At 37.3% G+C, this 27,471-nt stretch overlaps 1 protein-coding gene across 1 annotated transcript in view; it reads left to right on the forward strand.

Moving 5' to 3' along the window:
- The window catches only part of IPO11 (importin 11), a 256,004-nt gene that overhangs the window by 85,226 nt on the left and 143,307 nt on the right, over positions 1-27,471 (forward strand). Inside the window, exons 6-10 of the mRNA XM_058309280.2 lie at positions 9,245-9,377; positions 13,619-13,677; positions 21,246-21,294; positions 23,794-23,864; positions 27,106-27,298. Coding sequence (XP_058165263.1) covers positions 9,245-9,377; positions 13,619-13,677; positions 21,246-21,294; positions 23,794-23,864; positions 27,106-27,298 — 505 coding nt within the window. The remainder of the gene's footprint in view (positions 1-9,244; positions 9,378-13,618; positions 13,678-21,245; positions 21,295-23,793; positions 23,865-27,105; positions 27,299-27,471) is intronic.

A 27,471-nucleotide genomic window follows, 5' to 3' on the forward strand; every position in this document is an offset into this window, starting at 1 on the left:
TCTTCTAGTTTAGAAAAATAAAATGCAGGTGTGTGGGATTTTCATGAATCAGGACCTAAAATGTTTAATTAAAAAGATATGGCTGCTGGGGGTAGGGAGTGGGAGGAAGAGATGAGATTTGGGGGCGTTTTCAGGACTTGGAGTTGTCCTGGCTGGTGCTGCAGGGACAGTTACCGGACATTGTATGTCCTCCCTTTGCCCACTGGGTGGACTGTATGTGGGCTATGATGTGGACCACTGACCATGAGGGGCAGCGGTGCTCAGAGATGTATTCACCAAATGCAGTGAATGTCTCATGATGATGGAGGAGGTTGTTGTTATGGGGGGAGAGTAGGGTGAGGGGGGTGGAGGGTATATGGGGACCTCATTTCTTTAATGTAATATAAAAAAATAAGACAAAAAGATATTTGCATATTTTTTCACTGAATGTTCCCTTCCCCATCCACATTTTTTTAAAAGAAAAGGTAGAAAAAATTTTTTTATTCCTCCTACTTGCTTTGTTATTTTTTCCTTTCCAGCTGAATCTTCAATAAACATACATCAGTTGGTGTTTTCTGGAACAGATAGAAGGTTGTGCAGGGCTTGTGGGTGTATGATTACTGGTAGTATTCTTTCCCAGCAGTTGCCTGTAGTTTATTCCTTCTTTATCTGTCTCCCTCATTTCATTCTTGGACTGAAATGGTAGTGCTATTGCTTTTTCATTCCTTCTCTCTCTCTTTTGTAGGCTAGCTAAAGATAATCCTAAAATGGAGTTTTAATAGATACCTAATGTCCTTAACCAGGCACTTAACTCCAGAACTGGAATATGAAACAAGTGAGAATATGGATTTTTTCTTTTTTAGTTTTCATACAGCAGTTTCTTTCTTTCTTTTTTTTCTCAGTGCTGTATGCCTTCATTCAGCAATGGTTATTGTGTGCCAAGCATGTTGTGTGTGTGTTTTTTTTAAAGATTTATTTTTTATTTTTACAATTTATTTCTCTCCCCTTCCCATCCCCCAGTTGTCTGCTCTCTGTGTCCATTCGCTGTGTGTTCTTCTGTGACTGCTTCTATCTTATCAGCGGCGCCGGGAATCTGTGTTTCTTTTTGTTGTGTCATCTTGTGTCAGCTCTCCGTGTGTGTGGCACCATTCTTGGGCAGGCTGTACTTTCTTTCGGGCTGGGTTTTTTATATCTCTCGTTATTTAAAGTAGTACTTTTATACTTAGTATTATTTTTAAGGGTGAGGAAGAGGGAAGATTTAATAGATCAAGATCTAACTTTGCTTACTAATAGGTTTATAGGTCTTATTGCATTATTTTATATTTTTGAGAAGTAGAGGTAAATATTTCAAACACTGATGAAAGTTGTTGAAGGTGGAATGGAGTAGAACCTGAATTACCAAACTTTCTTACACATGATTTGGTGACAAATTATGAATAGGAAAAAGGACAGCATTTCAGAGCAAATAGAATTTTATTTTGATGACATTGGTTCCATCATGGTGAAATCCTCATTTTATCCAAATCTTATGCAAGAAAGAATCTTTGGTACAGTATTCAGAGATGTTCTGTGGGTTTTAAAATTTTTAAAAAATCCTTTGTATTGTGGGTGAGTGGGAAGAAATTTATGTTAAGTGTGTACACTTTAATTTTCATTGTATATATGCAGGTTGTAGATTTTTGAAAAGGAGACATTCCTCTGGTAACAGAAATAATGCCTGGAAAATTATAACAGTTAAAACAGTTTTGCCCTTTTGCTGTAACTACCATTATTCTAAAATACATTTAAAATCAAATCTGACATGATTTCAAAAATATGCTGGTGACTGAAGGTGGCATATTTTCCTTTAATGCTTCCCTTTTTGGGTTGGTGTTAGGTTCCATTTGGCTAACTCTGTCAAATTTAATCTTAACTTTAAGTTCTGAAACTAGGGAATGGTTAACCATCTTTTTTTCTTTACTGAGTTTACCATGTGGAAGTAGAGGAGAGTAGAGGGGAGTATTGAGAATTGCATAAAAGGACCTATAACTCTTATGACTAGTGAACGGGACTAGCTCCAAATTACAAGTAAGGCTGAGCACAGATAAGGCCAAGCACAATGGAATTTCAGAATTTCAAACTTGGAGGATCTTAGATGAAGCCATTTAATGTCAAAACCAACAGATTTCTAATTTTTAATCCAGAGTTCTCCATTACACCCTGTTGTCTATCTGAATTTTATACATAGGGAAGGAACCATTTACTATAGTACAAACTATAACTGGGGTTAATCCATATGTTCCTGGGCCTATGTGGATATTTTGATGACCCCAAATTTGTGTTATTCTATGGCTTTTCACCTCTCTCAAGAAAAACAGTGGTATAGTTTTAAAGTAAAACCAACCAAATATGTACATATATATTTGTATATATCTATACTTATTTGATTTATCTGCATATAACTAAGAAAAAATCAATTTATGTTAGGTGTATCTTGCATAGGTCCTCTATACAAATAGAAGAAAATGACCCAGTTTTCTGTTTAAGTAGTGCACAAGGTGAGACTTACTGAAGAACTTGCTAGAGGACATTTTGAGTCATACCATTACTTACTTTTATATGGACAGCAGTATTAACTTTGGTTGGAATGTGGAGATACCCTTTTTGAGTCATGAAAAGAGAATTCTGTCATTACTGAATTTTTGAATTATTACATAACTTTCAGAGAACAGGCTTTTAAATAGCACTGCATTGATTCTGAATGTGTACTATATTATCTTCTTAAAATTAGCTTATATTTTGATATCAAATGGTTTAAATAGAAATGACTAATACAAATACTGCTTATCTCTTTCATAAAATTGTTATGCATTTAATTGTTAATTACTATATTGAAAGACATTAGAAGATAGAGGTTAAGAATGCACCCTCTGGGAAACAGACTTGGCCTAGTGGTTAGGGCGTCCGTCTACCACATGGGAGGTCCGCGGTTCAAACCCCGGGCCTCCTTGACCCGTGTGGAGCTGGCCCATGCTCAGTGTTGATGCGTGCAAGGAGTGCTGTGTCCCACAGGGGTGTCCCCCATGTAGGGGAGCCCCACGCGCAAGGAGTGTGCTCCGTAAGGAGAGCCGCCCAGCGCGAAAGAAGGTGCAGCCTGCTCAGGAATGGCGCCGCCCACACTTCCCCGGCGTGCTGCTGAAGACAACAGAAGCGGACAAAGAAACAAGACGCTGCAAGCAGACACAGAGAACAGACAACCGGGGGAGGGGGAGGGGATTAAATAAATAAATAAATCTTAAAAAAAAAAAAAAAGAATGCAGCCTCTGAAGAGCTTTCCAGGGTTCAAATCCTGTTTCCTCCTCTTTTTGATTGTGCTTTTTGATCTTGAGCATTGTACTTAACCTTTCTGTGCTTCAGTTTTCTTATTGTAAAAGGGGAATAATGATACCTATTAGGTTAGTGCAAAAGTAATTGTGGTCTTGCGTTGTTGAAATTTGCCATTTGATATTGACACACATGCTTAAATAAATGTGGTTATGTTCTGTATCATTTTAATGTGCATTTCTTGATTTTAATTTTTTGCTAATGACATTACTTGCTATTTATTTTATATTTATCTTAGACTATGGAAATGATGTTAGACAAAAAGCAAATTCTAACAATTTTCTTATTTGAGTTGAAAATAGGTTGTAAAACAGCAGAGAAAACTTGCAACTTCAACAATGCATTTGGCCCAGGAACTGCTAACAAACGTACAGTGCAGTGGATGGTTCAAGAAGTTTTGCAAAGGAGATGAGAGCCTTGAAAATGAGGAGTGTAGTAGCAGGCCATCGGAAATTGACAGTGACCAATTGAGAGCAGTCATCAGAGCTGATCCTATTAAACTACATGAGAAGTTGTCAAAGAACTCAATGTTGACCTTTCTACAGTTATTTGGCATTTGAAGGAAATTGGAAAAGTGAAAAAGCTCGATAAGTGGGTACCTCATGAGCTGATCAAAAATCCAAAAAATTGTTGTTTTTAAGTGTTGTCTTCTCTTATTTTGCGCAACAACTATGAATTATTTCTTCATCAGGTTGTGACGTGATGAAAAGAGAATTTTATACAACAACTAGTGAAGACCAGCTCAGTGGATGGACCCAGAAGAAGCTCCAAAGCACTTCCGAAAGCCAAACTTGCACCAAAAATAGGTCACGATCACTGTTTGGTGGTCTGATACACTACAGCTTTCTGAATCCTGGCCAAACCATTACATCTGAGAAATATGCTCAGCAAATTGATGAGATGCACCAAAAACTGCAACGCCTGCAGCCAGCATTGGTCAACAGAAAGGGCCCAATTCTTCTCCACGACAATGCCTAACCACGTGTTATACAACCAACACTTCAAAAGTTGAATGAATTGGGCTATGAAGGTTCTCTTTATCCTCCATATTCACCTGACCTCTTGCCAACTGACTGCCACTTCTTCAGTCATCTTGACAACTTTTTGCAGGGAAAATACTTCCACAAGCAGCAGGATGCAGAAAATGCTTTTCAAGAGTTCATTGAATCCAGAAGCATGGATTTTTATGCTACAGGAAAAGACATTTCTCATTGGCAACAGTGTATTGATTGTACAGGTTCCTATTTTGATTAATAAATTTGTGTTTGAGCATAGTTATAATGATTTAAGATTCACTGTCTAAAACCACAATTTCTTTTATACCAACTTAATCATACAGGTAAAGTGCTGAGAGTAGTGCCTAGCTCAGAGGAGGGTTCAATCTGTATCTATTATTACTACCCAGTTTTTTTTTTTTTTAAGATTTATTTTATTTGTTTCTCCCCCACCCCGCCCCATTCTGCTTGTTGTCTGCCCTCTGTATCCACTTGCTGTGTATCCACTTGCTGTGTGTTCTTCTGTGTCTGCTTGTATTCTCATTAGGTGGCTCCGGGAACGGATCCTGGGACCTTCCAGAGTGGGAGAGTGGCGACTACTCCCTTGCGCCACCTCAACTCCCCTGTTCTGCTGTTTCTTCTTATTTTCTCTCCTCTGTGTCTCTTGTTGTGTCTTCTTGCTGCGCCAGCTCTCCGTGTTGGCTGGCACTCCTGTGCGGGGTGGCTTTTCCTGCGCAAGGCATTCTTCCACGCAGGGCAGCTCTCCTGCGCCCGGCTGCATTCCTGCATGGGCCGGCACTCCACGTGGGCCAGCTTGACCTCACCAGAAGGCCCTGGGCATTGAACCCTGGACCTCCTATATGGTAGATGGGAGCCCATTTATTTGAGCCACATCCATTTCCCACTACTCATTTTTTGTTAACTTTTTTCTAAATTAGGCAAGTTGTAGGTTTCTAGGAAAAGCATGTATAAAATACAGTTTCTATACCCTATTATTGACACCCTTGCATTAGTGTGGTACATTTGTTACAATTTATGAAAGAACTTATTTTATAATTGTAGTCCATTATTTACAGTAGGGTTCACTGTTGGGGTTACACAATCCTATGCTTCTTTTTAAATTTTTATTTTATTAATATAGATACAACCTTAAAATTTCCCCTTTTAACCACTGTAGCAGTTTGATATTGTTTATGAATTCTAAAAATAGATTGTATTTATAAACTTGCCTGTTCCTCTGGGTGATGAGATTGTATTAAATTCAGAGGTTTCACTTTTACTTGATTAAATAATGATTAAGGCTTTGATTGGGCCACGTCAGTAGAATGTTGATTCCCTGTCCCTTTGGTGGGCGAGGACTTACAGAGAAAACAACATGGCAGAGGAGAAAGTTAGAGTTTTGATATTGGAGCTGCAGGAAGTAAACATAGAGAAGCAGATAGACGAGGAAGGAGAGAAGGCTCCATTAGACAGGGCAGAGGCCCTGAGAAGAGAGAGCCTGATAATTTACAGCTGGCCTTGTGGAAAAAGCAGAGCACCTGAGCCTGGAGAGAAATGAGCCATGGGAGAGAGATAAGACTTATCCCATCCTACAGCTGATACTGGAAAAAGCTGGAAGAAAAGGAAGGCTGAATCCTCACAGAGACCAGCAGCCATCTTGCTCCAACACATGGCAACAGACTTTGGTGAGGAAAGTAACTTATGCTTTATGGTCTGGTAACTGTAAGCTTATACCCCAAATAAATACCCTTTATAAAAGCTAACAGATTTAAAGTATTTTGCATTAGCAACCATTTGGCTAATACAACCACATTCAAATATATAATTCAGTGTTGTTAATTACATTCACAATGTTTTGCTACCATCACCACCATTCATTACCAAAACTTTATTACCAACTCAAATAGAAACTTTTTTGTCAATATTATTTGTCATATACATGGCCATTCTCAATATAAATACTTGTATCCTGATATGAAGAGCTGAGCTGAGCTGCCAGGTGTCAAAAGTAACCAATTAAGACATCAAGCCAAAATGAAAGCAACATTTAAGCTTTTAATCATCTACTCCAATATCATAAGCAAGAGTCTAACCTGGAGAAGGCACCTGTTTTTCCTGTTCCATTTATCACCCACAGAACAATCAGATGGAGCAGTAGAGATGGGGGGATCTCTCATTGTTGAGGGAACCCTACACCAAAGACTTCTGTAATTGTTTGGACCTGAGGGCTGGGAGGTGGAAAAGTACTAAATACTAAGTCAGGATGGAGAAAAGTGTCTTCAGGACTTCTTCTCCCTCCCCTTATAAGGTGGATAGGGTTAAGAGGCATCTGAGGAAGGCGGCCTGAGCTTCTGAATGCAGGTAAGTGTAAGAGCATGACCTTCCAGGGGTCCCTGAGTCCTTGACTGCAACTCCCTTCAGACACTGCAATGCACTGTGTACGCAGTTTGGTTTTGGGAGGGCAATTTTCTTCCCATAGGGACTGTCAGGTAAAGCATAGGTCAAGCATGTATATTGCCTTTGGGAGGGCCTGAAAGAGCCCACAGGAGTTTTGGCTAGGATCCAAATTCCTCACATGCATTACTTGTCTTGAAAGATTTCAATTGACTTCAAGTAATGCTGACAATCCTTTTGGACAGTTTTTAAAAAATCTATATGTAGAAGTTAATGTTAAACAAGTAGCTACAGGGAGGAGGTACAAAGACGTTTAATACAATAATTCAAGTTGTCATTTTGTTTTAAGTAAGACACTGATTCAGTGTAATTTTTTGCTTTTACTTGGAATTTGGTATGGCATCTTTTGGGTTTTATTTTGTTTACTGCATAAGGACAAAGTACAAAATGGATCTAAAGAACAATAGCCAAGGCTCTACATTACTGTTTTTTTGGTTGAAATATTTGCTACATTAAGAAATTACACTTTTGTTTGAAACTTAACTTTTAGATCTTGTGTAGAATTCCTGCTTCTCTCACTCTAAATCCTACTTTTACCTTCTTTTTTTCCTCCTATCTTACATTCTTTGGCTTTCTTCTGACGGATAAATATTTTTATGATTTATATGTTTGGAAAACTATAGGATGCTATAATTTAAAATTAAATAGTAAGTGTAATAAGAATAAGAATGATAGATTTTCCAATTCTTGACATGTATTTTATTCTGATACTCTTTGGAAGGACTTGACTTGCTAAGAAAGGTATTCAGTGATTTTACAGTTTATTAAGTTGTAAGTAAAACTTACAGGTTTCCTCAAGTAAAGCTTTTTTTTTCTCCCCTTCAGATTATGTCCTTTCTGATCAGATTGAATGTTTGCTTCATGGGATTATGTCAGCCTTAGACTATGATACTGTTGCTTATGCTATAATATTGTACTGATTGAGATAATGATCACTACAGTTTATTGACTATAATGAGGGTTAATAACTTGTTTTTGCTCTTTGAATACATTGTGTATGTACTTAATATGTTAAAGTGAGAGTTAGTAGTCTTTGTACCTGTTGCCAAACACACACACAAGATAAGGGAGGACCACATTGTGACCAATTCATTCGGTAAAGAAACAACCAGTCACTTTTAGATGCAGTTTATTACTTAATATGGACAGAGAAAGGAAATTAGCAAAGGTCCTTGTCCCACACATATAAAATTATGACACTGAAACATAAGGAGACTGATGACTGTAAGTTGTAGGAATACGGCATTGCTGAGGACATAGTTTTAGACTGCAGCTAAGCGGTTTTGCATTCTGCAGCTCTAATTTGAGGGGTCAGGTCAGAAAGCCTTATACCTCATCAGGTCTCTGGAGGTGATGAGAAACTGTCTCATGATAGCCTTCCAAGGGGCATTGGGAGGGGTGGTGGAGGTGGGGCTTGTAGTAGTTCCTTACAAACCTCCTATCTTCTTGTGTTCCAGGAAGATCACAAGATGTTCTGACAAGACTCATATTAGTTGCAGTTCAAGCCTTTGCCTGCTTGGCCTGTGTGGATAAGTGCAAGGTCACCAGGGAGTCTGGTGAATCCGTTTCTCTACATCTATAAGCATAGGCTGTTAAAGTTACTTACCTGGAATAATAGAAATGGAATTTTTTTTCATAGAGACCTTAACAAGATTGCATTTCTGACTGATATCTGATATCTAACCTACAAGCATAGTGGTTAATCACTGAAAAATGATATATCTTGACTAATGAAATATATTTTTAAGTATACTTTCATGGTAACTACTCCTACATTTTCATCTAATTTTCATTTAAAGTAAGTGGCCATTCAGGTTCCGCTGGATTGCTCTGGGACCCCTGGGAGGGGAAAACTGATCACTGGTAGATGGTTCTCTCTCAAACTGGGATGCAGAGGCTAACTGCATTTTCAACATGAGAGTTGGGTTTTTTAGTACAGTCTTTTCATTAGGAAAGCAGCCTGACAAGCCATGTGGTTTGTATGTTTCTGCATTTACCCCCCCCCCCCAAAAAATTGGTTGAACTGGCTGAGCACAGAAAGTTGACACCGTTGTGTATCTTAGTGTTTTGATTTTCCTGACATAATAACAGACCATAAATCAGTGTTTTATAAACGGAATGGTGTAACCTATTAGTGGAAGGAAAAAAAAGAAGAGTAAAAATAGAGATGATCAAACTGCGGTGCAATATTAGGCTAAGGATGTTTCATAAAACTACTGTTTTAAGAGAGTGTGTGTGTGTGTGCATAGCAGCAGCCAATGTAAACTGCACTTATTACTGTGCATTGTGACTGAAAAAGTTTGAAACACTGCCCTAAGTAACTGTTGACTATTTCAAATCTCATTGAAAAATGTATTATCAACTATAAAGCCAAAATATTACTTTGTAGGTCTAATTACTGAAATCTATAACAAAATTATAGGTAAACAAAGTTTATTGATATTTCTTTGCAGTTAGCTTCTGGAATTTATAATTTTGCCTGCTCTCTGTGGAATCACCATACAGACACATTCCTGCAACAGGTTTCTTCTGGGAATGAAGCTGCAGTTTTAAGTTCACTAGAACGAACTCTACTATCATTGAAAGGTATTGTTAAACTTAATCCAGATCTATTCATTAATTTAGTCATGAAATAGTTCCTCTGGATGGATTTTCTGTTCCTGGGGATTTACTTTAATGGGTTAACTTCTCTCTGAGACAGGCTTACTTTGTAGTTTGTTTTTCTTTGTGGGAATAACTCTTCTTCCAGCCTACTTTAGAAAACAGACACTTTTGGTTCTTGTTATAAATTATGTTTTCATTAGTGGGGACTGATGACCCTTAAGTACAAGTCCTTTCAAATGCTTCCCCAACTCCCTTCTTTTTTCCCTTTTTTCTTCTTTTATTAGAGTAGTTGTGGGTTTAGAGAAAAATCATGTATAAAATACCATTTTCTGTATGTGCCTATTATTAACATCTTGCTTTAGTGTGGTACATTTGTTAATAACTGATGAAAGCACATTTTTATAGTTGTACTATTACCTCTACCCATGGTTTAACTTAGTGTTTACTGTGTTAAAATTTTTTTTATTCTAGTATCTTATATACATCCGTAAATTTCTCTTTAGTCTCATTCAAATATATAATTCAGTGCTGTTAATTATGTTTATAATACTGTGCTACCATTGCCACCATTCATTACCAAAACTTTGCCATCATCTCAAGTAGAAATTGTACATTTTAAGCCTTAACACCCTAATCCCTACTCTGACCCTGGTAACCTAAGTCTAGATTTTGACTTTATGAATTTGTTTATTTTAGTTACTTCATATCAGTGAGATTGTACAGTATTTGTCCATTTATGTCTGACTTATTTCACTTGACCTTATGTCTTCAGTGTTCATCTCTGTTGCCGCATGTATCAGAACTTTATTCCATGCTTCATTCCTTTTCATGGCTGAATGATATTCCATTGCATGTATATACTATATTTTGTTTATCCATTCCAAATGGATCAGAAGTATTTAATCAGAAGCAGTTAGAGAGTTGATGTGGCTCAAGCAGTTGAACTCCCGCCTCCCACATGGGAGGTTCCAGCTTCAGTTTCTGGTGCCTCCTGAAAAAACGAAATCAAACAATAAGCAAAACAAATGAAACAAAAACAACTCAGGGAAGCTGATGTGGCTCAGTGTTTGAGTACTGGCTTCCCACTTACGAGGTCCTGGGTTCAGTCTCTGGCCCCTGGTACCTCAAAAGAAAAAAAAAAGAGCAGTGAGTAGCGATTGGCTGTCCCAGTACACTCTCCTACTCCACCCCAGTCATGGGAAAGAGAATTTTTATGTCCTTCTCTGGTATCAGTAAGCTATTCCATGGGTTGGACTTCACTCCTGCCTCTTGTAAGAATTGGGAATGGGCACTGGTAATTGCTGCAAATTACAGAGAGAGTGATTTACTGGTATTTACTGTCATTTACCAGCCTCTGCCTCCTTTTCTTCTGTGGATTTTGTACTTTGTTCAGTACAACTGAAGTTTCAAAATAGTTAATTCAGGTGGCTCCTTCTGTTTAATAGTTGCTCTGGTGGAAGAACTGATTCCTAGAGATTCCTACTCTGCCATCTTTCCTGCCCTACCATCCCCTCTCCCTTTTTTTTTTTTTTCTTTATTTCTTTATTTATTTTTTGGCTTCTTACCCTTACCATTGTTGTGCTAATTTTCCTTAACTTCTATCCTGCTGGCTTGGTTGAACTCTTATCTTCCAACCCTTATTTTCCTGAGAAGCCCCATCTTGTTCATCAGTTTCACTTGGATTTTAGAAGGTGCTTGATGGAATGTCCTCTTGACCTGTGTCATCCTATGCTGTACCTGTAGTTATTCTGTTAGCATAAATTTTCTTTTCACCTTCCCTGAGTGAGTTATCTTGATGAATGTATTCAGAAGTTCCTTTCCCTTATGAAGCACACACAGCTTGACTCTCTTTTTCTTCTGTTGTTTTCCTCCTGTCTTGGTTGCTCAGGCTCTTTTAGGTTATCTTTTTTCTTTGATCTTGGGCAACCTCCATTTCCTGCGTATTATGGCAATGTTGCATCCTTCTTAGTTTCATTCATAGATTCTTTTATCATACTTGTCCTAGTAATTAGGAATTCTGTCATATACTCTTGGCACTATCCTTATGCATCACTTATATTACAACCAGACAGTGCATGCCTTCAACACTGTTGGTGCATTTTGGTTAAGCTTTTGGACAGTGTGAAGGATTTTGGGCCATTGATATGTGTTTTAGTTTCCCAGTTGCTGAAACAAATCATACAATAGGTTGGCTTAACAACAGGAATTTATTGGCTTATGGTTTCAGAGGCTAGAAAGCTTGCTTCCACCCAGGGTTGGTGTCTTCTGACTAGCTGGCAGTCTTTGGGATTCCTTGATTTTTCCAGCACATGGCAATGCACATGTTGGTGTCTTTTTTCTTTGACTGGTTCCATTGACTCTGGCTTCTTATATTCTCTTTGTGGCCTCGCTTGCTCTGTCCAATTTCCTTTGTTTATAAGGACTTTAGCCATATTGGATAAGGCCCAACTGCATTCAGTTTTGGCACATCATTAACTAATAAATAACAGTGTCAGAGGTCCTGTTTATGAATGGGTTCAGTCCCACAGGACCAGTAGTTGAGACCTGATCATACCTTTTGTGCGGGGCCTGATTCAACCTCCAATAACAAGTAAAGTCCGTTGTACAGGTGGTTTTGTCAGCATCCTTGAGGAAGAAGTTAGAGGGTGTTAGAGAAATGTTGACTTAAGGAAAGAATTAGATTGATAAAAGGTTGTATATACAAAACCATGTGTACAGTACTATACGTCATAATTAATTTAAGGAATTTTTAAGGATACCTTTCACTGTAGGGTTTCTTTTTTATTTTTGTTTTTTGCCTTACTATTTCAAAGCCTAACAAAAAGAATGCAGCTTTACTCTATATTAGCCTGCATTACGTTTTTCAAAACCTCATCATTTCAAGGTCTTAAATACACGTTAGCATTTTTAAGGCATCCTGCCCTGGAAAATCCCATAGCATTTTCCTTTAAAATACTGTCCAGCTATAAATTTCTGTTTGGTTATGATTTAAGAAATACTTAGGACCTGAATTTTCTGTTACATGTCATCTCTATCTGAATGTACCTCTGTGTTTTTTTTTAGAATACTTTAACACGTATGTATTATTTCATTCAGCAAGTTTATAGGTGCTCGATACTGGGGAGACAGACATAATAAAATGATCACACCAAATGTGTATGACAGGGACCTTATGATGCTGTGATAACGGGTAATATGGTAAGAAAAGACTTCCCTGAGAAAGTAAAGTTTGAGCCAAAGTCTTAAAGAATTAGTGGGAGTTAATAAGGCTCTGAGTGGAGAAGGGATTCCTAGGTAGTGCAGACCAAAGTTCCTGTGGTTGGAAAGAACATATTTCAGAATAAGAGCTCAAATTGCACATTCTTATTTCCTATTGTGCTGGACTTCAGAATTAGGTCTAACAGATGGTTATATTCTAAACCTAATTTTAATATACTCTTTGGACTTCATTGCACAAACAATAGCAGAAGGATAACTAGTTAGATATATAGCAGTGCTCACTTAGTTTTTACATTTTGCTTTTAAATTTTTAATCTCTCATGTTGTCATCCTCCTTATTGCTACTGACTTGTACTCAGTGTTTTATACATATTATACTACTGAATCCTTTAATAACCCTGTGAGGTGTGAGTTATCAACCATATTTTACAGATGAGGAAAGTAAGATCTAGAAAGTTGCCCAAAATAATATAGCTGTGGATGAAGGATATAAATCTAAGTCTGACATCTGTTATGCTACTTGTCTCCCTGTGCACACTCGTTTGTCATGTTACTAATAATATTTGATACTTAGAACTGAACACTATAGTTTATTCCAGACTTAAAAGTAGAGTTGAATTTTTTATCCCTTTTGAAGAGATACTATTTTTCCATTAATGTAGCATAAAACTGGGGCTGCTGAACATCTTATTGCAGGTGAGAAGTATTAACAATTTTATAAATTAAACTCAGTTTTGCAGTGTAGCTTTAGAAACTTGGGTAGTTATAACAAATGAGAAGAACACTGCTTTTGTGAGTCAGGAGTATGTTTTTTGGTTTTTTTTTTTTTCTGTCTTTCTCAGTTAACTACCCAACCATATTACCTTTCTTAATCTATTAAATGAGAGGATTAAGTTATATTCATCTTCAAGATTAATAACACTTTGTGATTCTGTGTATTATGATTTTAATAGGATAAAAGATGAACAAATAAGATGCAAATAAAGCTTGATTTTACTTTTCAGTGCTGCGTAAGTTAACTGTTAATGGATTTGTGGAGCCTCATAAGAATATGGAGGTGATGGTAAGTGACAGAATTAATTATTCTTGTGACTTTGGGTAAGTATTTGATATTTTCCTGAATGTTTGCAAGCATCTTTTTCTTACTCAGACAACATCTTGGCATTCCTTTAAATCAGATTTTATTAAGTGATCATAATATTCTGTGTAAGTTGTAGTGGACTTTTAGACTTCTGGTCTATATTCAGTACATCAAGTAGCAGTTGTGTGAAAAGAAGGGAGTAGGCCCATGATACTTCTCAAGATCCCGTGATACACATAACATTCCTACAAGGTTGGAGGCCATCATGGCATTGCCAGTTATGAATGATAAAGAGTTACTTATTTCTTTGGTACATGCCTTTCATTATTTGTTTTTATATATTTAAAATGAATTTATTGTCTTTCTGGTAATCATGCCATTAATACATGCTCTTTGCAATAATTAAAAATGTATTATTGTGGTAAAATGTATGTAAGTTAAAATTTGCCATTTTAACCATTTTTAAGCATACAATTTAGTGGCATTAATTACATTTATCATGTTGTGCTACCATCACCACTATGTATTTCTAAAACTTTTTCATCACCCCCAAGAAGACACTTTGTGCCCACTCAGCAATAATTACATATTCCTCCTTCCAGCCAGTTTCCGGTAATCTTTAAATCCACTGTCCGACTCTATAATTTGCTTATTATAGATATTTCATATAAGTGGAATCATGCAATATTTAGCTATTTGTGTTTGGCTTATTTCAATTATATTGTTTCCATAGTTCCTCTATGTGGTAATGTGTCATTATATTGTTTCCATAGTTCCTCTGTGTGGTAACATGTATCAGAACTTCATTCTTTTTTATGGTTGAAAAATAGGCTATTACATGTAATGTATATTACATTCCACATTTTGTTTCTCTGTTTATCTGTTAATGGATGTTTGAATTGCTTCTACCTTTTGACTGTTGTGAAACATTGCTGTCCAGATATCTAGTGTAGTCCTTGTTTCTATTACTTTTGGGTATATACCAGGAGTAGAATTGCTGGTTCATACGGTAGGCTAGGTTTAACTTTTGAGGAACTGCCAGAACGTTTCCACAGCAGCTGTGCCATTTTATATTCACATCAGCAATATATAAGGGATCCAATTTCTCCACCTCCTTATCAACACTAATTACTTTTTTTTTTTAAATAGTCATTCTAGCAGCAGTCAGGTGGTAGCTCGTTGTGGTTTTGATTTGTATCACCCTAACAGCTGATGATGTTGAGCGTCTCTTCACATGCTTGTTGTCCATTTTTAATCTTCTTAGGCAAAGTGTTGATTCAAGTCCTTTTCCCAGTTAGTAAATGGACTATTTGTATTTTTGTTGTTGAATTGTAACAGCTCTGTAAATATTATGTATATTAAAACCCTTATCAGATATATGATTCACTAATATTTTCTCCTATTCTATAGGTTGTCTTTTCATTTTCTTGATGAAATCAATTTATGAAAGTAAATATATGAGGGAAAACCCCATCCATAATCCTTTCACAGATTATGATGAAGATGCATTGCTGATATATACCCATCTTTTGATTATATGGAAAAACGTATAGCTACATAATTTTTTCTTAAAAAAAATGGGGTTGTATTGAAATTTATATTAGTTTTCATTTATAGATTTAGCTCAACTAAAACCTAGCTTTCTGTGGATTGCCTTATGGGGCTGCTTAGGAGTTGAGGAAAAAGCACATCTAACCCAGGTCTTGCAGCCTGCCTTACTAGATTTGTCCAATGCCACTACTTTTTTCTTTCCTTCAATCTTTAATACATTTTGTATACAGGTAAAAGTAAAAATCATTAATACCAGTGTATTTTTGGTATTTTTCCCATGTCAGTAATATTGTCATATGTTGTGATTACATCACTTTAGCCACCTCTATGTACTGCTTTGTTATCTCATTATGTTTTCCTCCTTGTGTCTCTTGTTGCATCATCTTGTTGTGTCAGCTCACTGTGCCTACCTACTGTGTCACCTTGCTGTCTTGCTTGTCTTCTTGAGGAGGCACGGAAACCAAACCCGGGGCTTCCCATATAGTAGGCGGGAGCTCAATCGCTTGAGTCATGTCCACTCCCCCCTTTCTTTTTTAATACACTCATTGAGGGCTATAAATTTCCCTTTCAGCACTGCCTTTGCTGTATCCCATAGCTTTTAATATGTTGTGTTCTGTTTTCATTTGTCTCGAGATATTTACTTATTTCTCCTGCAATTTATTCTTTGACCCACTGATTGTTTAGGAGTATGTTGTTCAGCCTCAACACATTTGTGGATTTACTTCTTGAATGAGCACTTGAAAAGAATATATATCCAGCTGTTTTGGTGTGAAATGTTCTATATATGTCTTTTAAATCTAGTTCATTTATCATATTATTTAAGCTCTCTGTTTCCTTATTTATCCTCTGTCCAGATGTTCTCTGAACAGAGGAGAATGGTGAGGAGAGTGGTGTATTGAATGAGGAGAATGGTGTATTGAAGTCTCCAACTGTTATTTAAGAGATGTCTCTTTCTCCCTTCAGTTTTGCCTGTGTGTCCTTCATATGTTTTGGAGCATCCTGGTTAGGTGAATAGATCTTTATGACTGTTATTTCTTCCAGGTGGATTGTACCTTTTATTTATATATATTATGGCCTTCTGTATCTAATAACTTTTTTGCATTTAAAGTTTCTTTTGTCTGATATGGGTTACAGTTTGTGTAGAATATCTTTTTCTAAACTTCTACTTTCAGCCGGTTTGTAACCCTGTATCTAAGGTGAGTCTCTTGTAAGAGCAAATGGATGGTTCATTTTTTTTTTTTTTTAATCCATAGTGTCATCCTCTACCTTTTGATTGGGAAGTTTAAACCATTCACATTCAATGATATTACTGTAAATGCATTATTTACTTCCACCATTTTATTCTTTGGTTTTCATATGTCTTTTTACTCTTTTGGTTATCCTTTCTGCTACTCTTTCTTCTGTACTCTCCTCCAGCCTTTTCTTTCTTGTTTTTCCTTTGAAACTGAAAGGCTTCCCTTTTTTTTTTTTAACACTTTTTTTATAATTAAAGTTAATAGATCACAAAGAACATTACATTAAAAAACACGAGGTTCCCATAAAACCCACCCCCACCCCCATCATTTTGTAAATTGCATTTTTTTTTGAAGATATATACATTACATTAAAAAGTTACATTAAAAAACATAAGATGTTTCTGTATACCCCCCACCTCCCCACCCCACTCCTCCCACACCAGCAATCTCACCCATCATTGTGGCACACTCATCTTACTTGGCAAACACATTTGGAACACTGCTGCTCCACACGGATAATAGTTTACCCTGTAGTTCACCCTCTCCCCCAGTACACTCAGTGGGTTATGGCAGAATATATAAAGTCCAGCATCTGACTCAGCAATATAATTTAATACAACTCAAAGTCTCAAAAATGCCCCCACATCACGTCTCTTCTTCCCTCTTCCTCCCCTCAGCAACTACTGAAGCCACTTTCTCCACCTCAGTGCTACAATTTCTTCTATTAATAGTCACAATAGTTTTATAGTAGAATATCAGTAAGTCCACTCTAATCCATATTTTATTCCTCTAATCTGTGGACCCTGGGATGGTGCTGTCCACTCCACCTCTAGATCAAGAGGGGGCTTAAATTCCACGTGGATGATAGATACAATTCTTTTGCTTGCCGTTGTAGACACTCTTGATTCCCTGGAGTGGTGGTTGACCATCTTCACCTCCCTGTTAGCTATCCTGGGTAAGTCCAATGAACCAGAGAGTAGGAGTTGCAACTCTGCTGAGGCTCAGGGCCCATGGGCAGTCCAGAGATTCAAGTCCCCTGAGTATATACCATCCCTAGCGCCAACCACGGTTTCATTAAAAGTGATAGAAGAGGCATGTGTAGAAAGGTCACATCTGAGTCCAGCTCCATCACACTCGAGCACAAATTCCAAAGCAGGGCCCTCTTTGTAGCACAGAACTCCAAATCCAACTGCCATCACCATATACCCTGTGGGTCTCAGGAGCCTTCAGGAGAACCAGTACCTAGGGTTGTATCTACTTTGGCTTTTTCTGGGGTCCTGCTGAGGCATGCATAAGCGCGACCCTTCTGATGACTTCCCTACTCTGTTATGAAGATTCTCAGCCATATAAACTCATTTGTCTGCCATTTCCCCCTTTTATTCAAGGTCAAACAGCAGTTTTTAACACATGATCCTACATGTAGGCTGAGATATTCTGCTGGTCTGAGTTGACCCTTTTATTCAAGGTCTCTTTCTAGTTGTATCACCAGCTAGTGTAATCCCTCGGCACCAGGGAGGCTCATCCCTGGGAGTCATGTCCCATGCTGCGGGGAAGGTAATGCATTTACATGCTGAGTTTGGCATAGAGAGTGACCACATTTGAGCAACATGGAGGCTCTCAGGAGGTAACTCTTAGGCACCCTGCAGCTCTAGGCCTAGTTCATATTTCAGGCACACAGACTCATAAGCATAGTCATCAGTATCAAGGGCTCATTTTTGGACCATCCTTCCTTCTTGGTCTTTGCTATTGCCCTTGGGAGATTATTACTGTTCCATTGGGGAATGTGATAGACCTCCCCTAGCTAGGAACTCAGCACTCCCTCAGTTGACATTTGTGTAACTGTAACGACTATGAAAATACCCAACATATATCAGAACATTTTTATATCCTCTATATACATGCCCTGGAGAACTCCCTCCCACCCATGTGTCCCCCATCAATAACACTCCACACCAGTGTTCCTCCCCTGCCATAATTGAACCTCTCTGTGGTATAAAACATCTTCAGCAGTAAAGCCTATATTTTGCCAAATTCATTTAACAGGAAATTGAAATATAGTGGTGGGTTTAAAGTTTAGAAATAGAATACATACTAATTTAGAAATACTAAAATAAAGTAAAAATAAATTGATGTATTAAAAAAATGAAAAATATTATAAAGCTTTGTTTTTAACGTTTTGCCTTTCATCACTGTAATAGGTGTTGCCATGTGTGTGCAGTGGCAAGTCACTTTCTTTCATTTCTTCCTCTTGTTTTTTTCTTTGAAACTGAAAGACTTCCTTTAATATTTCCTGCAAAGGTGGATTCTTTTTTATGAACTCTCTTAGTTTCTGTTTGCTTGTGAATATTTTAAACTCACCTTCATATTTGGAGGATGAATTTGCTGGATAAAGAATTCTTGGCTATCAGTTTTTCTCTGTTAGTGTCCTTATTGTATTATACCACTGTCTTCTTGCCTCCATGGTTTCTCATGAGAAATCCATACTATGTCTTACTCAGCATCCCTTGCATGTGATTGCTTCTCCCTTGCTCCTCAGAATTTTCAGCCTTAGGTCCTTCCCTTTCTCCTTTCCAGGGAAGTTGGATCCCTTTGGCTCCTTTGTCTGTAGCTGCTAGTCCTGAGGATTGAGAATTCAGAAATGTCTATAAGTTAAGGGAGGACCCCTGGCAGCTGTAGCTCAAATTTTTAACTCATTGCCATTATGATTCTTTTCCTTTACCTCTCTCCCTTCTGGGCAGTGTCCTGCCTTCCCCTGGGGTTCTAAACCCTAGAACATTTTTTCCCAGGCCATTTCTGCCTGTCCTCTAGCTATTTTTCTGGAGAGAAGAGAGTCCTGTGTCTTCCTAGTCCCTCTTGAAATTTTCTTACTGCATTGCCTACTGTGTTGCATTATCTTTCAGTGAAGTAAAAAAGAAGCCTGGAGACACCATCTGTTTACTCTGCTTTTAGCTTTCAGTTAACACAGTTGAGAATTTAGAATTTTTCATTTTCTCCTCAAAATTACAAAGAGAAAAAAAAAATCAATAGGGGAAGGTTTTTCATAATTTTTAGATGAGTCAGAAGATGGATGCTCTTAAAAAGACTGATATTAGTACTTTAGAGTCTAATTGATAGTGAAAGTAAAATCTCAGGTCTAGGTCTTTAGATGATGATATCCTAGTTGAATTTTCTCAAACTCAAGAATTGATGAACAGTACATTTCTAAGAACATATATACTGTTTTTTGTATGACAGAACTGTGACAAAAACTGGACTATCCCATTTTGGTAAAAGAACATGTGATTGTATTCTTGCATTTTTTATGATGTTCCTACATCAGAATTTATTGGTAAAAATAAATTTTCTTTATTTAAATTCTTACTAAAATTTTAATAAAGTTTTCATTATCTCTTTATTTTTACTTGTTTTTCAAAGCCTTTACCTGTTTTAATATTTTTCCCCCTCCCCCTGCCCCGCTATTTTTGCTGTGTCCATTTGCTATGTGATCTTCTGTGTCTATTTCTCTTTTTGTCTTCTCTGCTCGTTTTTTTCTCCTCTAGGATTCACCAGGATTCGATCCTGGGGACCTCTGATGCGGAGAGAGGTTCCCTGTCACCTGCACCATCTTTGGTTTCTACTGTGCTTCACCTTGACTCTCCCCTTTGTCTCTCTTTTGTTACATCATCATCTTGCTGCATGACTCACTTGTGTAGGCACTGGCTTACTGCGCGGGCACTCTGCTTGCTATGCAGGAACTCACGTGGGCACTTGGCTCATGGTGTGGGCACTTGGCTCGCTGCACAGGCACTGGCTTGCCATGCAAGCAGGCTTTCTCTCTCTCTCTTTTTTCAACCAGAAGGCCCCAGGGATCGAACCTTGGTCCTGTCATACGGTAGGCAGAAGCCCTGTCACTTGAGCCACATCTGCTTCCCTGTTTTAAGATTTTAAAAAAAGAAAGATCCATTGAACCCAGATGGTAAAAGGTGATGGTTGTCTTTTCTGGTCTGAGGACTAATGTGTCTACTACTTGAGGTCAAGAACCTCTGGTTTATTTATTTTTTTATTATTTAAATTTTTTTTTTGGTTTTTCTAAGAATCCCTGGTTTAAATAATTGGTTCCATACATTCATTTATTCATTTATTGAACATTTATTATTGCCAAGCACTATTCCTAGAACCTGGGATATGGCAGTGAGCAAAGCAAAGTTCTGGCTCTCAAGGAGCCTACATTCTAGCAGAAGGAGACAGATAATAGTAAATAGACTATGTCAGGGAGTTATATGTACTGTGTAAAAAAGATGACTAAGGAGAATAGAGCAGTGAAACAGAAGGATTCATAAATACTTTTTTTTTATTGTGGTGATTTAGGTAATTGAAATGAGACATTGAAGAGGTGAAATACTAATTATTTTCCTGTGAAAGACTTGTTCACCCCCTGTGGCTCCCTTGCTTGCTGTTTTTTTGCTCATTGTTTGTGCTCATTGCTCGTTGTTTTTGCTTATTGTCTACTTGTTCTTTTTGTTAGATGTCTGCTTGTTGTTTGTCTTTAGGAGGCAACAGGAACTGAACCCAGGACCTCCCATGTGGGAGGCGGGTGCCTAAATGCTTGAGCCACATCTGCTCCAGAAGACTTGTTTTTAGTAATAGAATATGTTTTACTTTATCTACTTTTAACTTATTTTTCTTAATTATCTTATGAATAATTTTTTATTATGTGATAGGTATGTTTTAGAGTCTCTGAAAATGTGAAAGGCACATTTGTAATGACAGCCTATTCCTTTCTAGGGTTTTTTACATGGGATATTTGAACGTCTGAAACAATTTCTGGAATGCAGTAAGTATTTCCATGTCAGCACTTCTTTTTGTATTCATGAATTGCTTCTACCCAACACTTGCAAACCTGGAGTTTGTGTTTTGGCTGAGTGTTCCATTAGTTGGTCTATCTGAACAGAGTACTTGGTGACTGGAGAGAATCTGAATGTGGCAAAAATTTAATTTTTTGTCTTAATAATTCTCTGACTTTAAATTGGAAGCATTGCTTTGTCTTTATAAACCTGACTTATCCTGAGTATTGAGGAAACTCTTTTTGTTTTTTAATCTATTTTGCATTTTCCTTTCCTCTGTTTCTATTGCTGCCACCCTATTCCAGACTGACATTCACAACAGTTATATATTTAACAAATATTCATTCCGTGCAGACTATATGCCTAATACTGTTTAGGTTTCTAATAGACTATTTCTTTAAGTACATTTTACTTAGCACTATGATAATAAATTTCATTAAAAGGGATTTTCATTTTATTTTATTTATTTAAAAAAAAATGATTTATTTATTTAATTCCACCCCCCCCCCCCCCGGGTTGTCTGTTCTCTGTGTCTATTTGCTGCGTCTTGTTTCTTTGTCCGCTTCGTTGTCATCAGCGGCACGGAAAGTGTGGGCGGCGCCATTCCTGGGCAGGCTGCACTTTCTTTCGCGCTGGGCGGCTCTCCTTACTGGGCGCACTCCTTGTGTGTGGGACTCCCCTATGCGGGAGACACCCCTGCGTGGCAGGGCACTCCTTGCGCGCATCAGCACTGCGCATGGGCCAGCTCCACACTGGTCAAGGAGGCCTGGGGTTTGAACTGCGGACCTCCCATGTGGTAGACGGGATGCCCTAACCACTGGGCCAAGTCCGTTTCCCAGGATTTTCATTTTAAAGTCCTGTTCATTATTAACCTTTGCTCACTTATCTTTAGGACCATTTGTCATCCACTACACCTTACCGTACCTTTACATCTGTACCCTTAAGGTTACATTGTGTTAGGGTCAAACCATTTTTCTCACTGACACATACATACTCTTTATGCCAGGTTTTGTTTCTGTGCCGTATTCATGGGATTTGCCCTTTCCCCAAATACCTGCAGGTGTTAAAGCCCAAATGAAATAATTTCTTTTCTTGAGTACCTTAGGCCTTAGTGATTTTCTGTCCCTCTGAACTTCTACAGCCGTCCTAATAATGTGTTCGAGAGTTTAGTATTTACTTTTGTATTAGATTAAATTGGTGGTCTGTAATCCTCCTCTCTTTCATATGATTGTGAGCACCTTTGTGATAAGGATCTTATCTTACACATCTATATCTAGGGCAAATTGTGGCACACAGTCTTTGCTCAGATATAAATCCTGTACGTGTGTGCATTAAGTTTGTATATACAGACGTACATTAACTCATAATAGAACACATTGAACTTCCTTGAACTTTTAAGATTGTGAACTGGAAACATGTCTCTATTGCCTACACTGATACCACCCAGATTTGTCTGCAACTACTGTATTCATCTAAATTTTCTGTATTTTTCAATGGTGTGTAGTGGGTGGGGTTTATAAGAATTCAGGTTTACAGCCACATTGGGCACCCTGGGAAATATTGGTGAAAAATGCAAAACAGTTGTTTTCTTCAGTATATATAGTTGTGAAATATTAGCCCTTCTCAATTGGTTTAAGTTAGAATCAGTTTTTCTTATTGCTGTATCTTTAGCACATTTGGGGACTTACTACCATAAGAAGTTTTGTATTAGGGTACTTACTTTTAGGGGGGGTGTTTGATGTAAGTCATTTTTAATTTAGCAAAAGTATTGTTGATCATATGGAGAAGCACTGTCCTGGATGTTGTGAATACAAAGATGAATAACATAGATTAATTTCACAAATTTCTTTTTCTTCTAAAAGTTTCATTTTTTTTGGTCATCCTAGTTGGGGAATCAGAAGGAAGAATGGAAATCTTCCCAGGAGAGGAGAGTAATATAAATGATGAGACAGAGTACAAAGAGTATAATTAAAGAACAAAGTAGTTATGGGCTGTTTGATATTATTCAGGCCTTACAAAAAGAATTAATTGTGTCAGGGAAATTATCAGAAGAAATATATCAGAAAATGATAATGCTGTGTAAATCTTTAAGTGCTTTGTTTTTACTTCTGTCACTTGGCAAATATTTCAGCAGTGACTGATTCTGAGTTTTTTTGAAAATGTGATTCATGATTAATGGATAATATTGCTATTGTTAGGCTTTAAAATGGGCTTAGTTCATATTTTAGAATTAATATTGTAAACTGTACTACTGAGGATATACTACTTCTGTTGTAAAGTGCAAATCTTGGTAATCCTTTTAAAAAACTCTTATTATGGTTTATTTGTTGAATGTTGAGAAAGCACATATATTGAATTCATAATGCAGAATATGAAAAAATATGCTTGTTAGTCTTATTTTTTGCTTTTAAAAGTTTTGGCAGTGTTTTGGTTATAAATTTGTTGAACATTATAAACTTGCACTGATATTTGAAATATGTTTTTAACAGGTAGAAGTATAGGTACAGATAATGTATGTAGAGATAGACTGGAAAAGACCATCATTCTTTTTACTAAAGTGGTAAGTTCTCTTTTTATCTTAAGTAGATTTTCTCAAATATAATAATACATATACTCAGATTTTGTAAGGAAAATGATACTTTCTTAACCATGCATTTTCACTTTATTTAAGGAAATTTTTGTTCTATTTATGGGAAAGCTTAAATAAAAAAATCCTTTGTATTTTGAACCCTTTAGAGTGCAAATTAGATTTGAATCTCATATATCATAGTGTTTAACTTTGATGTTAAAAAAAAAAACAACCCTAGTAAATACTAGGGAAGTTGATTCTTCTAAAGTTCATTATCCTCGGATCCATGGGTAAACACAGAGATAAAGAAAATATTAATACCAGTGTCACTTTGCAGGAAGTGGCTCATATGTAGCAGGCAGTATAATATCAGGACATCTTTATATTCACAGTGACTATTTGATTATCAACAATAGCAAATACACTTTGAATGGAATTCATTAAATGGGAGCACTGTACTAGAAAATGTGTATAAATTTCTGATAAAATTTTCAGTTTTATAGGAAATACTAATTTTTGTGAAAATTTGGGTTTGGGAAGATTGGGAGAAGTGCACAGAATTAGGTTATAGCAAACCAATAAGACCTGGTTTGAGGTACTTGAAGATAGGTGGGAATATCCAAATCTGTAGTTAATTTTCACTTTTTCATTGAAGTTTCACTAATAAGGCTTTGGGTTGTCCGTTCCCTGGGAGAGGAGAGAGACAGCAGAAATGAGCTGTTTGTATTTTTGTGGTTTGGTAGCAGTTACGTTCAGTTTAAGTTGTCTTCTTTTCTCCAACTATTATCATCTCTGTATTCTCAGCAACAAAAGCCCAACCTAAACTTTCAGATCCAGAATAAAACGGACACAGATCCTTAAAAACAAAACACAAAGTAAAATAGGAAGATGTGGTTAATCAGTGGGGCTCTGACAGGATATGTCACTGACATTCCTGCATCTGTGTTACCAGCTGCCCTGTTCAGGTGTTAATGATAAAAGTAAACTTAGAAAGCATTATTTAGATGGTCTACTGTAGAGCAAACATTGATTGTTAAGCTACTGGATTTTCCAGTTCTTTTGCTTGGTTCTTATTTAAGGTTATGATTTGGAGCAATGATATTTACAATTTATTCCTCTTTTCTGAACAACTTGGAAGCAATAATTTCACTTATGAAATTTATGTTTATAATCTCAGCCTTTATTAAAGATTTTTAAAATGGAACATTTCAAACATTCCCCCAAATAGAATTGAATAACTGAGTCCACACGAAGTTATCACTCAACTTCAGCCATCATCAATATATGGTCATGGTCAGTCCTGTTTTATCTCTGTGTTCCTTCTCTTCTTTTTACTAGTTATTTTAAAATAACTTGCATATATCATATAGTATTATCTGTAAATATTAGAATATATTGTTAAGAGATAAGGGAGTTAAAAAACATTATCTAAATACCATTATCACATTTAAAAAATATTAATCATTATCACATTTGAAAATATGAATGACATCTTAAAATCATCTGTCTAGTCAGTTCATTATTAATTTCAGCTATTATAAAATTTCTCAACAGTCTTCTTTTATTTTGCCAGCTATTGATGATGATTACCTAGATCCATTGATTAGGTTTTACAAAAGGAAGCATTCTATTATTCCTTTTGCATTTGTTAGCTGGAATTCTTCTAAAAGAAAGATATCTTCCTCATTAACTATTTGACATACTGGCAAACAGTTCATGCTCAAAGACAGAATAATTTTAAAAATTCTTTCCCTTTGCCTTATTACCTTTTTTTTTTTTAATAAAGATTTATTTTTGTTTATTTCTCTCCCCCTCCCCCCCGCCTGTTGTCTTTTCTCTGCGTCCATTCGCTGTGTGTTCTTCTGTGCATACTTGTTCTTGTCAGCGGCACTGGGAATCTGTGTCATCTTGCTACGTCATCTCTCCGTGTGTGTGGTGCCACTCCTGGGCAAGCTGAACTGAACTTTCTTTTTTTCGTGCTGTGCGGCTCTTCTTATAGGGCACACTCCTTGCACATGGGGCTCCCCTACGCGGGGGACACCCTTGCATGGCAGGGCATTCCTTGTGTGCATCAGCACTGTGCATGGGTCAGCTCTACATGGGTCATGGAGGCCTTGGGTTTGAACCGTGGACTTCTCATGTGGTAGGTGGACGCCTTATCTGTTGAGCCAAGTCCACTTCCCTATCTATTACCTTTTAAAAGCCTGTCTTTGGGAGTGGATGTGGCTACAGCAGTTGAGTGCCCACCCCCTACATGGGAGGTCCCACATTCAGTTCTAATACCTCCTAGAAAAAACAAAAGCAAACAGCAAGCAAAATGAATGAAAATACCTACTCAGGGTGAAAAAAAGACGAACAAAAAAACCCAATTTAGGGAAGCTGATGTGGTTCAGTGGTTGAGTGTCGGCTTCCCACATATGAAGTCCTTGGTTCAATCCCCAGCCCCTGCTACCTCAAACAAAACAAAACAAAACAAAAACCTATCTTTTATGTACTTACCCTTTTTTTAAAAAAGATTTGTTTGTTTCTCTCCCCTTCCCCCCCACCCCGCCCCTGTTGTCTGTTCTCTGTGTCTATTTGCTGTGTCTTCTTCTTTGTCCGCTTCTGTTGTTGTCAGCGGCATGGGGATCTGTGTTTCTTTTTGTTGCGTCATCTTGTGTCAGCTCTCCGTGTGTGCGGCACCATTCCTGGGCAGGCTGCACTTTCTTTCGCGCTGGGTGGCTCTCCTTATGGGGCACACTCCTTGTGTGTGGGGCTCCCCTATGCAGGGGACACCCCTGCATGGCATGGCACTCCCTGTGTGCATCAGCACTGCGGGTGGGCCAGCTCCACACGGGTCAAGGAAGCCCGGAGTTTGAACCGCGGACCTCCCATGTGGTAGATGGACACCCTAACCACTGGGCCAAGTCCACTTCCCTACTTATGCTTTTTGAATCCTATTTACACAGTGTTAACTAAATTTAAGTTTGAAGTGGGTCTTAATTGAACCCTATACTGGAAAAATAGAAAGTTCTTGTTATGAGATATATTTTGATATATCTATATTATATTGATGTACCCTAAGAAGTATTATATTACACTTATAAAATAATAGCATGTACACAGATTCCCCACCAAGGTTCAAAACTTGTTGAATGTTTTATTAGTAAGGTTAACAGTATAAGATGGACTTAGGGAGTGATTATATTCCAGTATGAATTTGGGAAAAAACACATTTTTTTTTTCTTTGTAGCTTTTGGACTTCTTGGACCAGCATCCCTTTTCGTTTACTCCTCTAATTCAGAGATCACTGGAATTTTCTGTGAGCTATGTTTTTACAGAAGTTGGTGAAGGGGTTACATTTGAGCGATTCATTGTCCAGTGCATGAATCTTATTAAGATGATTGTAAAAAATTATGCTTATAAACCATCAAAAAATTTTGAAGGTAATCCTTTCCTCAAATATTTGTTTTTTCATTTATTTTAATCTAAGTGTGTGGTAACTGCTGTTTTTAATATCATTTAAAAAAATTCATTTATTTCTGTGATATAAAATAGGGATAAGGATTAGAGTCTTTAATATGTGAGTGCTAGCTTTAAAAACCATACATTGCATTAA

This window comes from Dasypus novemcinctus, chromosome 2 (assembly GCF_030445035.2).
Source record: "Dasypus novemcinctus isolate mDasNov1 chromosome 2, mDasNov1.1.hap2, whole genome shotgun sequence".
In the NCBI taxonomy this organism is placed as follows: Eukaryota; Metazoa; Chordata; class Mammalia; order Cingulata; family Dasypodidae; genus Dasypus; species Dasypus novemcinctus.